The 15587-nt window shown below is 35.1% G+C and overlaps 1 protein-coding gene across 28 annotated transcripts in view; it reads right to left on the bottom strand.

Moving 5' to 3' along the window:
* PCM1 (pericentriolar material 1) overlaps window positions 1-15587 on the bottom strand; it is an 88890-nt gene that overhangs the window by 63724 nt on the left and 9579 nt on the right. For 13 of the 28 annotated variants that reach the window (XM_067721462.1, XM_067721469.1, XM_067721465.1 and 10 more), the window contains 8 exons: window positions 13415-13532; window positions 11170-11415; window positions 9550-9819; window positions 8728-8898; window positions 8426-8542; window positions 6744-6932; window positions 1487-1664; window positions 1234-1323 (listed from right to left, as the gene is read on the bottom strand). In XM_067721462.1, the coding sequence (XP_067577563.1) occupies window positions 1234-1323; window positions 1487-1664; window positions 6744-6932; window positions 8426-8542; window positions 8728-8898; window positions 9550-9819; window positions 11170-11415; window positions 13415-13510 (1357 nt within the window). In that variant the 5' untranslated portion in view covers window positions 13511-13532. The remainder of the gene's footprint in view (window positions 1-1233; window positions 1324-1486; window positions 1665-6743; window positions 6933-8425; window positions 8543-8727; window positions 8899-9549; window positions 9820-11169; window positions 11416-13414; window positions 13533-15587) is intronic. The other 15 variants (XM_067721483.1, XM_067721484.1, XM_067721489.1 and 12 more) reach the window with 7 other exon arrangements.

Raw genomic sequence — 15587 nt, 5'->3', positions numbered from 1 at the left:
AGAAATAGAAGACCCCTGACCTGGAACTCAAGAAATCTGATTCTACTAAAATTCCATATAAGCCTAGGCAAGTCACGAGTTCTGTGTTAGAGTTCCTTCTCTCTAAAGTGAGAATTATAAAAAAAGCCCTGGCGACTAACCTACAGTTTTGTGGTGATCAAATGAGATGACGTAAATATAACTATTTGAAATAACATAACTATCACAAGAAAGTCTCTGAAATCTGATACTCCAATCTTGAAAAATATTTTAAAAGTTGGTCATTAACCGAACTGTATTTGTCATTGTTAAAATATTTTGTTTTTTCCTAAATCTAACAGCTAATGATACTTTGAATTTTGCAAGGGAAAAATGGGGATGAAAATTTGCATATTATATACTATTATATACTATACCATATATATTCTATACGACTATATAATTATTACAAAAGAGTAAGTTACTTGCAAGTCATAAAGTTCCTTATGAAAATGCAAAATTAAATTACATATAACAGTGATCAGAAGGCTGAGCCAGTGGGCTAGGTGTGGACAACACGATAAATTGAGTAACAACAGGGTAACCACAGTAAGGACCTAAAATGGAGAGCTCACAGGAGATAAATTATTATTAGACTGTAATGACAGACTACTAGAAAATATAATTTGGCTTTAAGTTTTAATAAGTAACAATATGTTTTCAACTTAATGAGAAATTAAACACGTAGGTTTGCTAATAACAAGACAAACTATAAAGTTAGACTCAATACTAAAGAATTCAATACAAAGGATGGGGAAAGGTTTCTTAAACAAGATCCAAAAATACAAAACTTAAATCACTAAGATGTATACTTTAAATATCTTATAATTTTATATGTCAATTATACCGCAATAAAGCTGAAATTTTTTTAAAAATGAAAAAAAAAGAATTCAATACAATTTCCATCTAAGTGATACATGGGTATGAGGGAAAGAAGGAGAAAGAAAAGAACATTTCTGAGTCTCAGGGAGACTGGATAGGATATAAATTTAGTTCAAAGGAACTAGTGCATACAATTTGATACCTCACTACTCATGTCAGAAGCCAAAGAAGCTTACATTTATTCACTGTCTCACTTAAGGTTTTAACCCTTCCTTGGCAGGCAAGCAAAGTACAGCAATCCTAGTTAAATAAAGTACAAAAGGCAGAAATATAAGCAACAAGAGCCCTATAAATTTGAGGTACAAAAACAGAACTACATCCTGTCCCTTTTACCTCTTAAGGGTACTCTCTGATGAAAAGGAGAGCGAGCTGGCTGTCTGCACGGTACAGTATGATGGCCAGGAGTTGTCCCTGCAACCTTTTCTGCATAACCAGAGAAAAGCACAGGACAGGGTAAGCCTCACATGTAGGTTTCTAAACTAGACAACAATCAAGATCTAATTATATAATAACCAGCATCCACCTTGCAATCATATCATTATTTATTGAGCCTTACTTATAACAACATTCTAAGATGGTGGCATACCAGAATCATCCATCACAGCAATAGCTTGCTCTGCCTTATGCTGCAGAGCAAGAAGAGCAGCTTGTCGTCCCTGCAGAGCTCTCAGCTGCTCCTGCTGCTGTAACATCCTTTTTAATAAATCATGTTGTTTCTTCAAATTTTCTATCTCTTCCATAGGCTCCTGCTGAGGATCTCTGGCCTGAAAAATAAGACCAACAACGCTTATATCTTTTAAAATCCATGTTCCTATTTCAACTACCAATGGCAAGGTACATACGTAGATAATAAATTAGTATTAAATATACAACCCTAGATACAGACTTGAAAGAAAAAGAGAAAGAGGAAAATGATGACACAGAGACAGCCTTTCATGTTAAGAATTAGATAGTTAGGTAATTTCAAGGTAAAAGACCATATGCATATGCTTAGCATGAAGAATTAACAAAAAGAAAATAAAAGGCATACAAAAAGGAAGACAGGAAGGCACACACACACACACACACACACACACACACACACAAGAATAAGGGATCCAGAAAAGGCATACAAAAAGGAAGACAGGAAGGCACACACACACACACACACACACACACACACACAAGAATAAGGGATCCAGAAAAGGCATACAAAAAGGAAGACAGGAAGGCACACACACACACACACACACACACACACACACACAAGAATAAGGGATCCAGAAAAGGCATACAAAAAGGAAGACAGGAAGGCACACACACACACACACACACACACACACAAGAATAAGGGATCCAGAAAAGGCATACAAAAAGGAAGACAGGAAGGCGCGCGCGCACACACACACACACACACACACACACACACACACACACACACAAAAAAAAGAATAAGGGATCCAGACCAGGCCTTACAGAAAAGGAAGAGCAGATCATACCAGGCTAATGCCCTAAAAGTAGCCCTGGAGAAAGAACAGACTAAAAAACTCTTCTGCCCCATTCCTAGAAGTGATGTTTAAAAACCAACAAAACAAAAACAAACCAACTATTTTCTAACTACGGATGGAAATTTTTAAAATATACTTTTTATTTGATTATTTGATGTGAAAGGCTTTAATTTACTTGTATCACTTTATATTATCATACAGTAAAAATATTATCTTTTGCATCAAAGATATCATTACTATTTTTTCTTTCAAAAGATGCTCATTTAATGCTGAGTCTGAGGACATAAATTACTTTGAAATTCCCCCCAAAAGATAACATTTTGCCTAAAAGAGGAACAGATTAAATAGGTGCCACTTATAAGGAATTATAAAATTTTAAATGTTAATCTTAAAACTATTCAAGTGTAACCCAACCAGAAAAAATAAAGTCAATTAATCAAAGAGAGAAAGTTAAATACAACCTGGAAACAATAAATAAGACAAATTATGCATGAACTGTATACCATAATGGTATTTTTCATCACTGATTTGCCTTTTAAAAAATTCTGTATCTTAAAAGTTTAATGATTTTAGCTAATATTTACATAAAATATTTCTATTAACTTAGAAATAGTCAATTTTAAATTTGCATTGCTACCAAATTGGAGACTTTAAATGAATGATCTCCCCTGGCTCTGACCAAAGTTAACAAGGAAAATAAACCTCAGTGATTTCTTTTCAAAGTAAAAATGAACTGATCTCTCCCTATGTACATTTGATTCCAAGAAAAATTATGGAGAACACAGACGGCTCCAGAGAAATTCTCTTCTGGGTAACATTCCTTAACAATACTTTGCAAAAACCTCTTCTCTTTACCTCCCCAAGTAGGACTCATTAGTGTTGTAAATAAGAATGAGTAACTGTGATAACTTGGCAAGCAATAAAAATAATTACATGGCTCAGAATTAAGAACTCAAAGAAAGGAAGCTCAAATAGGAAGTAGAAGACTACAGTTAGAATGTTTGATGTAGGTATCAGAGAAGCCAGGTCAGTGCTCTATCCAGGACTGGCCAACTAGACTTTATGAATATGGAGGAGAAATAATGTACCTTGGTTAAGCTAGTATTTACTGGAGACTTTCCAATAAACTAAAGCCATTTTCAAATCAAGTACAATTTACCCAGTTCTCTCCCATCTTATACAAGTGGAGTTACCTAGTTAACATTACATTCATTCCTATGAAAATTCATCTTCTTAGTTCTTGCTCATTTCAAGACTATTTACATCTTGAAAAAATAATTTGAAGGGTGAGAGATAACTATCAATCTGAGATAGGTAGCCATCTCAGATCTGATCCAAATTAATTTCATCAAAGTCACTGGTAAAATATAAAACCAAACCCAATCAGGTACAGATTTCAGTGGAACAACTTGGAGAAATCTCTCCAGGTTGACATCAATCAAATACTCCAACAAAGCATCAGTGATAAATGACTAAGAAGAGAAACATTACACAAATAAGGCAAAAAGTCATCTAGGAAAAAAGAAAACCATCAAGAATGCATTATCTCCATCTAATTCATAATCCTCCCATCTCAAAAATAGTTTAGACCTCAAGCTAACCTTAAAGCTATCTAATTTTGAAGAACTTACTAAACAATTTAATATTATGGTTTCTTACCCTTTAAAATGCAAACTTTTAAAAAGAACTTTAATCCTTGTTAGTCACATTTATTTGCAAAACTTTGATACTCTAATTATAAAGAATTCTGAACTTCAGATTTTTCACTAATCCAAAGATGAATTCCCAACAATTTTTGAAATTAGTGGAGTTTTATTACTGCTTAATAACTTTTCCATCCACATAAATAACATTTCAGACTAATAATTTGAAAAGATGAACTGAGGGAGGTGGGTGGAACTACAATCAAATATAAAGAAAGGGAAGATGAGAAAATGGTAATAAAAATACCTGGGGATAAAAACATGGCAAGAAGATGGTACATGGAATAGAAATCCAAAAAAGGAGGCCAGGACTATACGCATCCTTCAAACACATATTTTCATTTAAACGTTTTGAGTCACTTTCAGTAAGTACATTCTTAGTTTACAAATTAAAAAAAATAATAACTTAAGCATGAAATCTCGAGTTGCATACAGGTAACACATTTCAGAAAACCCTAAGTCTTCCTTTCCTCTACTCAACTGATATTCTTCCAATAATTCTTCATGGATCCAAATATATTTTTATGGCTGAAAAGTACTTCAGTTAATATGTATTCTAAGTTTTGTCATCTGAAAGGTGAGAAACTATAAGCCCAGAGAAGATAAAGCTGTGATTTATCCAATATCACAGTGAGGGGAAATCAGATTCCTAAGTTCTAGGTTAGTGTTTTTTCACATCATACTATCTGCCCCAAAATTACATCCATAGACTATGTCTTCTGTATTTAAAACTATCTCTGAAGAAGCATAGTCTAGTTTGGGAGACAAATCTAGCCCACATGAAGTAACTAGAAATGATAAAAACAATAGCAAAAAATGAGTAGATGGTATTTTTAAAAGCTTATGAATGCTCTAAGAGCTGAGATTAAGCGTGGGGGAAAGATGAGTATGGGAAAACAATGAGGGCATGGGTATTCAGGGAAAGCTCTTTTTAAAAATTATGCAACGTCATCGTGTCTATAAAATATTTCATAAAATGGACTCTGCCCTTGTAGGCAACTCAAGAATATCAATTATCTCCTATCAAGCTGCAACTCACAAGGTTGCTTTAAGCTCTGAACCTCAGTTAAGACACCAACTTTTTTCCCTAGTCTTCTAACAGAATACTACATTTTGAAAGGATGTTAAGGAGGGAATGAAGGTAGGTGGGGAGAACAACAGATTCTGCATAACAAAGAAAGAATAAAGTCAGTCAGTGGGAATTAGGGTTTTTTCTAAGAAAATGAAATCATTTTATGAACACAGTACTGATAGAATTACCCTAGGATGGCCCAAAGAATCAAAAGATTAAAAAGAATCAAATTAAAATAAACTCCAGAAAGAAGTTCAAGAGAAAATAATATTTATAAGGACATTATTCAAAGAAACTTAAAACAGAAAAGTGGTTTTTAAAAGCAAACCTAATGCCTTAGGGGAAAAAAGTAAAACTGGAAGATGCTATGCTGTAGTAACTGTCAACTCAAGTTCTGTTTGTCACTATTCAGAAGACTTAAGAAAGGAACATTAAGTTCCAAAGGATCTATTTCCCCCCATTCACTTTCTCTTCTCCAATGCTAGTAGTTTTAAAAATAATCAGCTACTTTACTATTCTGTTGAACTGGGACACCTTTTGCTTAACACTTTATAGTAAGATCACTATAGCTGACTTCAAACTATATCTTCAAACTCTTGTGGGAGAGCGGGGAGACACCATAATATCTAGAGGTTAAACTTTGTCATTTTTAAACGCCACAAAAATATAAAATATGTACATAACAGAAAGGAAAGCCTAATCCTAGGTAATAAGCTAGTAATAAAACATAGGAAATTGGTCTTATCTATACTCAATTATTAAAATAGTACTTTACTCCTGTCAAATATGAGCACTTTTACAAATGCCATTTTTTTTCAAACTGTTTTAAGTGGAACTACACAAATAGTTGTCTTTAAACCTTTCCTGAGTGTCTTTATGCAAATCATGGAAAATTAAAAGAAAGAACATTTACAGCAAACTTTGGAGAAAAAAGTAGCAAAAACATCAGGAAACAAGTCAACTGGATAATTTTTTTAAAAACAGAATGGAAGAAGGGATTTCCAATGGGAAGAAAAATATAAACAAAAAAACACTAAAAATATTGGGTTGGTCAAGAAGTTCGTTTGGGTTTTTCCATAGGATGTTAGGGAAAAACCCAAACAAATTTTTGGCCAACCCAATATTTCATTATTAAAAAAACAGGAAAGCTAATTGCTTGCTCTATTTTTTCTTTCTTTAATGAATGACTACAGGAAATAAGACAAAACTTAAAAATACCATCTTAATCCATGAACACAAATATCAGAAACAAAAGGCAACTAATGGTCAAGGTTTAAGAATGTGTTATATTTTGAGTTCTCAACAGCAAAAAAAGGAAAATGGATTAAGTTTCAAGTCCTTTGTTAATACAAATTAAAAACAGCTGCCACACATAATCCATGGAGCGGAGAATAAGAAAGCAGAAAAGGAAAAAACACTAAGGGACAGCATTTTACTAATGCAAATTACAGTACAATTAACCATGTTAACGTACATATTTAAAAGTTAATAGCAACAACAAAAAAGAAAATAAAGGAGAGGAAATATGAACAAAAGAGGTGCTCATTTAGAGACTTCCCAAGTTAACATTGTGAAGTATACCTTTGAGGGAAATCCACGTTTTCGGCTATATTTCCTATTAGGCCTCAGTTCCCTGTCATTCTGAGGAGGTCTGTCACCTTTCCCTTTTGGACTTGTTGTAACGTCAATGTCTGAAACCTGTTCTTGTGAAGCTGAATTCCCTAGTTTGTCCTCAATGCACGGCCGAATTCTCAGACTAAAAGATGCCTCCTTTATTAAATAGTGTAACATATTAATTTCTTAACACAAACTCCTGTTTAACATATAAGCCAGTCTTGTAAATAAATATAAAAAATTACAAGTCCATCTTTCAGAAAATCAATCCACCCTCCCCCAAGTGGCAATAAAACTTTAAGTTAGACTTTTAAATTCCTATAGACTAGACTCTGGGCTTATTATAATTAAGTGAATATCATATCCTAGGCAATAAGCTATACAACAATTGCTGAAGCATATTTCAACATTTATTCTGCTGTTATTAACTTTCAAAATTTCCTGATTTAATGATATGAAAGAAATTCTCATCATGGGGAATACGATACACACTAGCATATAAGTTATAATAATCATCTATATCATTTCCCACTCCTCTCCAACAGAATTCCTTTACCGACATGCCCCAACCCTTCCACTTCTGCTGGAATGAAATGTGAGAAAGAAATTAGTCCCAGCACCACTGTAAATAGAAAAACAATTTCCCCGCAGTAGAATCCATTCTTCAACAACCATTTGGATCAAGCCCTCTGAGCATCTCCTGGTGGAGATAATGGAGAGAAAAAAAATTCAAATTTCCTCTTCAAATCAGGAAGGGCAAGGAAGAGAAAGGAGGCAGACAGGAAACTATGCAGGTCAATATTAAAAGGAAACAAACCCTCAAATTCCTAATGCTGAATGGTACTTTGGAACATACCTCGGACACAAAAGATACACGTGGCTATCTTTTCACAAGAAAGGCATTACTGATAACAGACTTTCAAGTTTACTAATGCATGGTTGTAGGTTCATCTGCTAAAATTAAAATGCTTAAAAGTATACTAGTTTCATACTAACTTCTACGAACTAAGTTTATTTTATAAATCTTTCCTCAAAGTTCTGTAAATTTCTGATTATTTTTCCAAAAGACAGTATTTTGATACATTCCATTTTGCAGAGTTAGAATTTATAGTATTTTTCTCACTGGAATAAATCCCAAAGTAAATGCTACCCTGTCCCATTTTCATCTCAATTTATCAGTCGCCTGGTTTTGCTTCCGTTCTAAGCTAGCCTGAGAAATGAGAATCCTAACAGCCTTAAAATGGTTCCTCAATGGGAAATTAACTTGGAGACTTTTCCAACAGACGACGTGCTAAGCAATGACACTGTACTTATAGCTCTTACATCCACAATGAATTTTAACTTTCCCAATGCTTCTTAAAATGAGTAAAGCTGTGCTTAATGAAACAAACTAGAAAAACCAGGTTTCTGCAAATTGAAGATCAGATATTATTAGATTTAATCAACCATTAAAACTATTTTTAATGCTAATAAATAAAACTTTTAAACTTCCATGTTCAAAAAGAATATATACAGCATTAACAATCTGAGGGTTTCTTCCCTGAGATAAACTTTTCATTAAGGAATGCCTACAAAAATATCATCGTGAAAAACGGGGGAAAACTTTATATCTTCATTTCCAGCACTTTAATTACTAAAAAGCCGCTTACCGTGGTATCTGAAGCCTCAGACTGCACATCTATGTTTAGCGATGTGCTCTCAGCTACAGAACCAGATCCCACAGCTGAATCTATAGTCCGAACATCCTCCTCCTCATTTTCTCTAGCCTGAAATATTTTAGCGGTATAAATCATACAACTATTAAAAAGGGCAATAAAATGTTATAATGGATGGCACGATTTTTTGAAAATATATTAACTCCTCTGGGGTGGCATCAGAGTGTCATCAGTACATGTACACTGATATACTACAAAAATAACTCAATACGTTATTTAAAGGGTCCAAAACTTACAAGAATTTTTTGGAGAAATTTCATATATGACTTTTCTTGTTCTTTAAGGTGATCTATTAGATGAGTAAGGCGCTCAACATTAGCAGATCTTTCATTTTTCTCTACAAGATCTTCCCGCATGGAACTAGCTTTAGTAATATAGTCACGAATCTGAACAAGCCTGCTTACAATCTGCAAGGGAAATATTTGGGGTGGGGGGGAATTATAATTATAGATTTTAATTTCAAATAACTAAAGATACTTCTAGGTTTATTGTGTGAATTCATACATGCAAAAGATCTGAATCAAATTTAGAATTTAATCAAAACATAACAGGCAATACTAACAATTCCAATTACTGTTAACTTAAAAATTTCAAAATGTGTTTTAGTTTCATTACTTGGGAACTTCATTTTATAAAACTGCGTATCAAACATTTATATAAATTTCTCTAGTGTTTATATATTTTATAAATAAATTTTAAAAATTAAGATACTTTGAAAAATAATTTTTTCAAAAAATTATACAACCATTTAAAAAAATTTCTACAGCAATCTATTAATCACATTGCTCTCAATTGCTCTTCACTAAAAATTAGCAATACAGCATTTGGCAGATGAACAGAAGTCTTAATTTACCTTACTATGCCATTTCTACAATCATTTTGGTAAAAAGAAATTTACACCATTTTGAGTAAATCTGAGATATTAATGAGAAAGGTCAGAGAAGTACTTTAATTCTACCTAAAATTCCTATGTGCATAACCCAATATTTTTTTTAAATCTTAATGAATCTACTTTGAGGTTTATGAAAGCAAAGAGCAAAAGAAAGAAGTTTTATCACCTGGCTGCTCTCCATTGCAGGCTCTCCTCTCCCATCTTCTTCAGAGACTTGACAGTTTTGCAAAAGGTCATTACTTAAAGCAGAAGCAAACAACTCTTTACATTGTGCTGATCCAATCATTTCTCTCTTTTGAGGATTTACAGCAGCATCTTTGCTCTTGTTAGTATTAATCTGCATAGGCAAAAAGTTGAAGGGCTTTCGGTTTTCACTAAGCTGACGTTTGTTGTTAGCAGCTGTTGCTCTACCTTGAGAATCACTTCCAATGCTTCTCTATATATGAAAAAGAAACCAAATCCCACAAACATTAATCTTTCAAAATTAAAAAAATCCAATGTTCTTAGTTTTACCATCAGATATTGATTCACAAGGTGCATATAAACAGATTTGCTGTAAGGTTCAAAACAGCTTCAGACCTACAAAATTCTTTTAGTAAAATATCAAAATTCAATTATCACATCCTAGGCCTCATTCTGTCAGACAATTCAAATGATGAATATGAGCAAGACTAGTCTAAATGAAGTAGCAGGATTATGAATCATATTTATAACTCATATTGCTAGTCATACTTGATCACAGAATATAACATAGGCTTTGGACCCAATGAATCAATGTTAATTAATATGAACATCAACATAAAGATGTGTCAGTGCAGGACTTCCCTGGTGGCACAGTGGTTAAGAATCCACCTGCCAATGCAGGGGACACGGGTTTGATCCCTGGGCCAGGAAGATCCCACATGCCACGGAGCAACTAAGCCCATGTGCCACAACTTCTGAGCCTGCGCTCTAGAGCCCGCGAGCCACAACTACTGAGCCCGCGTGCCTAGAGCCCGCGCTCCTCAACAAGAGAAGCCACCGCAATGAGAAGCCTGCGCACCATAAGGAAGAGTAGCTCCCGCGTGCCACAACCAGAGAAAGACCACATGCAGCAAGGAAGACCCAACGCAGCCAAAAATAAATAAATAAATTTTAAAAACAAGATGTGTCAATGTGAAGCATTGTCTGATAAAGTACTCAACTCAGGGCCTGGCATACAGTAAATGCTCAATAATTAACACATAGGTGACTAAATGATATATGATCATCACCATCATACCAGACTTGAATCTACCTTTATGCATATTTGGAAAACTTATCTCTATGAAGTACAGATGTGACAGTAAAATGTTAAGAGTTCATTATCATTTCTACTTGCTTTTAGTTCTAAACTTGATTTCAGTGATTATAAATACAAACAACTGTTTTATTCTAAACTTGAGATAAGCCAGCACATCCCACACTTAACAAATGACAAATATTCTAAACTGGATATTCCCTTTTGCTTAACAGCAATCTTACTCAGTTACTAGCATGCATGATTTAGTTTCAAAATGAAATCATTTAAGTTAGTCATACAGTATAATAATAAAGTCCCAAGAGACTTGTCCTCAGCAAGTTTAGAAATAAGGACTTTATTGCCCTCCAAAGAACACAGTACCATCACAATGGATTAACATTCTCTCCATATGCACAGAAACTAAGAAAAAGGAAATAAACAGCTCAAATTTATTAAGACAAACTATTTAGTCTTTTGCCAATATTTTCCATAGTCATAACTTGATTTTTAAAATAATTTACAAACCTGATCTAAATCACTGAAGTTTATCCGCTGTTTAAGTTTCTCCAATTCTGCCTGCTCGGGAACAGACATCTGCGTCATGTATCTACTATGCGGAAACGTATGTGGAGTCTTCGTTCTTCGCCTTCCAACTCCTGGCGATGACTCCGGAGAAATATCATTAGTTACCCTTTTATCACTTTCTACACCAAACTTTTTCTTATTCTTTTCTGATGATCTATTTGCCTTCTTCTGTTGGCCACCCCAATCCTTTAAGAAAAAGTACAGGCAAAGGTTAATCTGGCCTCTATCAAATCAGGAAAATATTTTGGTACACTTAAAAACTTTTGGTCTTAAAATTTTAAATGACAAACATTTTTCACATAAATATATAGTCTTAGAGACAATTATTTACTTGTACTAACCCATTTTCCCTCCACTACACCTAGCCTAAATTTCAAACTGTGCTGAAATTATAATTATTCAGAAAATAATTACTTTCCTATCATAGGTCATTAACAAATACAAATACCCAAACTCCAAACCTAGCGTCAGTCTGAATATTTTCAAAAGCGTTTTTAAAAATGGTTCGTTACTATTTATAAACTGAATAGTGAAATAAATTATATATATCTTTACTGGCCTCCTTTAAAGTCAGTATATATAGGTAGACAGATCTGGAATCAACCTGTGTTCTAAAGCAATTATTGTTATAGGAAGAAACGCCCCACTGTGTGACTCCAGGCAATTTATTAAACTTCCCAAGATCTGTTTCCTAATCTCTAAAATAGTGTCACCTTTAAAACACGATTAATAATAACATACATAACGGGAGGGTGGGACAAACTGGGAGATTAGGTTTGACATAAATACACTACTGTGTGTAAAGTAGATAGCTAGTGGGAACCTGCTGTATAGCACAGGGAGCTCAACTCGGTGCTCTGTGACAACCTAGATGGGTGGGATGGGGGCGGAGGAGGGAGGTCCAAGAGGGAGGGGATATAGGTATACATATAGCTGATTCACTTCATTGTACAGCAGAAACTAATACAACATTGTAAAGCAATTATACTTCAATAAAAAAAATTTTTTTAAGAAAAAACGTACATAAAACAGCTAGCACAGTGCCTAGCATATAGTAAGCAATAAATATAACTATTATTTTCTATAGGCAACAATGTACTACATGATAAGGTCTAATATGAAATGACAAAAAATGCTTAATTATTTTTTTTCTTTCTTTTTTTTTTTTTTTGGTACGCGGGCCTCTCACTGTTGTGGCCTCTCCCATTGCAGAGCACAGGCTCCAGACGCGTAGGCTCAGCGGCCATGGCTCACGGGCCCAGCCACTCCGTGGCATGTGGGATCTTCCCGGACCGGGGCACAAACCCGTGTCCCCTGCATCGGCAGGCGGACTCTCAACCACTGCGCCACGAGGGAAGCCCAAAAATATGCTTAATATTTTAACTAGAAAACATTTTTATTTACTTAGCTATACTCACATAACGCATTCAACAAAAAAGATATAAATTCCCACTTTATCCATATTGGAAGAGTCTTTTAGTTTTACTTTAGTAAAATCTTTTGGGATAGTTTTCTCTTTTATAATAAAACTCCTTTCTCTACAAACTGTCCCTCCACCCCAATCCATGTGTAGGTGTTCCTGCCAACCTCTTGTTCTACTTACCCCACCCAATCCTGGCCATATATGACTGGAAAAGAGATGCATATCTAATCCAAATTGGGATAATCATATGTTAAAATTTCAAATTGGAACTAAGAGATAACTAGTCAGTATATAATTGCAGCCATAGCTGAAAACTTTAGAATGAAGGGGCAGCCATAGTATACCACATGGACCAGAGAGGAGAGAAAACTGGTCTGTGAAAAGAAGTTGTGTTAAGCAGAGGCACACAGAAGCAAAGAGTCAGCGTAATGAAAAAGTAATTCTTGACAACTTTCTGGTTGCATTTTCTAGTCCCTTCCTAAAACCCAGCTATATTCTTTTAAGTTGTTTTCCATTAAACATCTTTATATCCTTGTAATAAATCTCCTTTTTGGCTTAAGCTAACTCAAGTTGATATGTTACCTACAAACAAAAATGTCTTAAAGTAATATAACAAATAGCCCAGGGTCATTTAATATCTTGGACAGCAAGAAAAAATGTGTTTTCAAAGAGTTTCAGTGAGTATGACTTGGCTAAGTCAGGGGAAAGTTGCATTCTAACATTAGCAGCCAACGACACACCATCAATAGTAAGATATCCTACCATGTTGTTGAGTCGGTCATCAACACCCTCATTGCTCCAGTTTGGTAAATCCTGATCATTCATGCCTTCTTCAAAAGGACCTCCTCCTGTGGCCATACTGGCTTTTATAATTAATGTTCTGCAAAACAAGTAAAAACTAACTTTCCTAACACATAAAAACAAATTGTAATTTAAATAATTCCATGAAGCTTAGCAATATGAAAGAATATCAGAAAAGCTGATTTTATGAAATAAAAGAGGCACTGTCAACTACACATGACAGACGAAATGATTTAGCTGCCATAGGCATAGTACGATTAGCATGCATTAAGTAGCCAAAGTGATGGGGAGGGGAAGAAAAATATCAGAATATCCACTGTGTCAGCTGGCTTGCATACTTTAAGGTTATTCAATTTAATTTATTCAACACAATCCTAAAAGGTAGAGTAATCAGGTAGGAAAAAGTTATTAATAGCTAGAACCAAAACTGCTCTTCGAAAAGAAACTAATACCCCCAAAGACCTGGGCATTTGTTTTGTGTCAAAGATTCAAAGAAGGTAGAATGGCTCTGCATGGAACATGAAGAAAGGTTTGGTCTTAATGGGAAGGTAATGGTAAGCAAGATGAAAAGAAAGCAGCAAGAGAGAAACAGGACCAGGTAGGTGAAATGGCCGATAAAAACCAAGAATACAGTGGCTAAAAACATTTAAACATAGCGATGTTTCCTGCCCTATTTTAAATTTATTTATTTATTTATTTTATTTTTGGCTGCATTGGGTCTTCGTTGCTGCCTGTGGGCTTTCTCTAGTTGCGGCGAGCGGGGGGCTACTCTTCGTTGAGGCGCACGGGTTTCTCACTGTGGTGGCATCTCTTGTTGCGGAGCACGGGCTCTATGAGCACAGGCTTCAGTAGTTGTGGCATGCAGGCTTCAGCAGTTGTGGCTCACAGACTCTAGAGCGCAGGCTCAACAGTTGTGGCGCATGGGCTTAGCTACCCCACAGCATGTAGGATCTCCCCAGATAGGGATCAAACCCGTGTACCCTGCACTGGTAGGCGGATTCTTAACCACTGTGCCACCATGGAAGTCCCCCTACTGCCCTATTTTAAATTATATTACTGCTACCTCATAGTTTTCCCTAGATCTTGATATAGTCTACTAAAGTCACAAATTCTCCCCACTAAAAAAAAGTGGGGATTTTGTGAAAATCAAGGAAGGTACTAAATTTCACACCTGGGTCAAAGAGCTGAGAAATGGAAGAAGCAATAGTACAAGCAAAGGTTCAGAAGCATAGATGATCATGAGAAAATAAGATTTCTACATGATCTCGTGGAGGACTTTGTATTTCCACTGGGTGTGGAACTGCTCGGGTTGGAGGGGGACTGAGTGAAAGGGGAGACAGTGAGATAAACTTTATCTGTAACTCAAGGGGCAGGGTAAGCCATTAGACATCAGGATTATAATAGGTTTTTCAGTTTACTGATACTAACATTAACATGCAAAGAAGTCAGTTAATTTTGTCAAGGTCATTCAGCTAAAAATGTCATAAAAGAATACAAATCCAAGTTGCTTTGATTCTAAGATCCTAACTTCTCCCACTTACTAGAGTATAATATTAAAAGGATTTTAACCATCCATGACAAAGCAGGATTTATCCCATGGGGATTTGAATGCTAGGATATATATTAGAATAATACATTACATTAAACAGGTTAAATATTATCATCTCAAAATAAAAAGTGATAAAATTCAACACTTAATTTGAAAAAAATCTTAAAAAGTACAAATACATTGGTACTTCCTTACAGGTATGTGTATTTTTATGCTGTTTATTTCAATAGCATTTATTACTTTTTAAAAAAAATTTTATTGAGGTATAGTTGACGTACAACATCATATAATTTTCAGGTGTAAAACTTCAAATTTTTTAAAGGTTATACTCAATGAGCATATGTTACTTTATTTTATTTTATTTTTATTTATTTATTTATTTTTGCGGTACGCGGGCCTCTCACTGCTGTGGCCTCTCCCGTTGCGGAGCACAGGCTCCGGACGAGCAGGCTCAGCGGCCATGGCTCACAGGCCCAGCCGCTCCGCGGCATGTGGGATCTTCCTGGACCGGGGCACGAACCCGTGTCCCCTGCATCGGCAGGCGGACTCCCAACCACTGAGCCACCAGGGAAGCCCCATATGTTA

This window comes from Pseudorca crassidens, chromosome 21 (assembly GCF_039906515.1).
Source record: "Pseudorca crassidens isolate mPseCra1 chromosome 21, mPseCra1.hap1, whole genome shotgun sequence".
Lineage (NCBI taxonomy): Eukaryota > Metazoa > Chordata > Mammalia > Artiodactyla > Delphinidae > Pseudorca > Pseudorca crassidens.
This window is presented reverse-complemented; position numbering and strand designations above follow the sequence as displayed.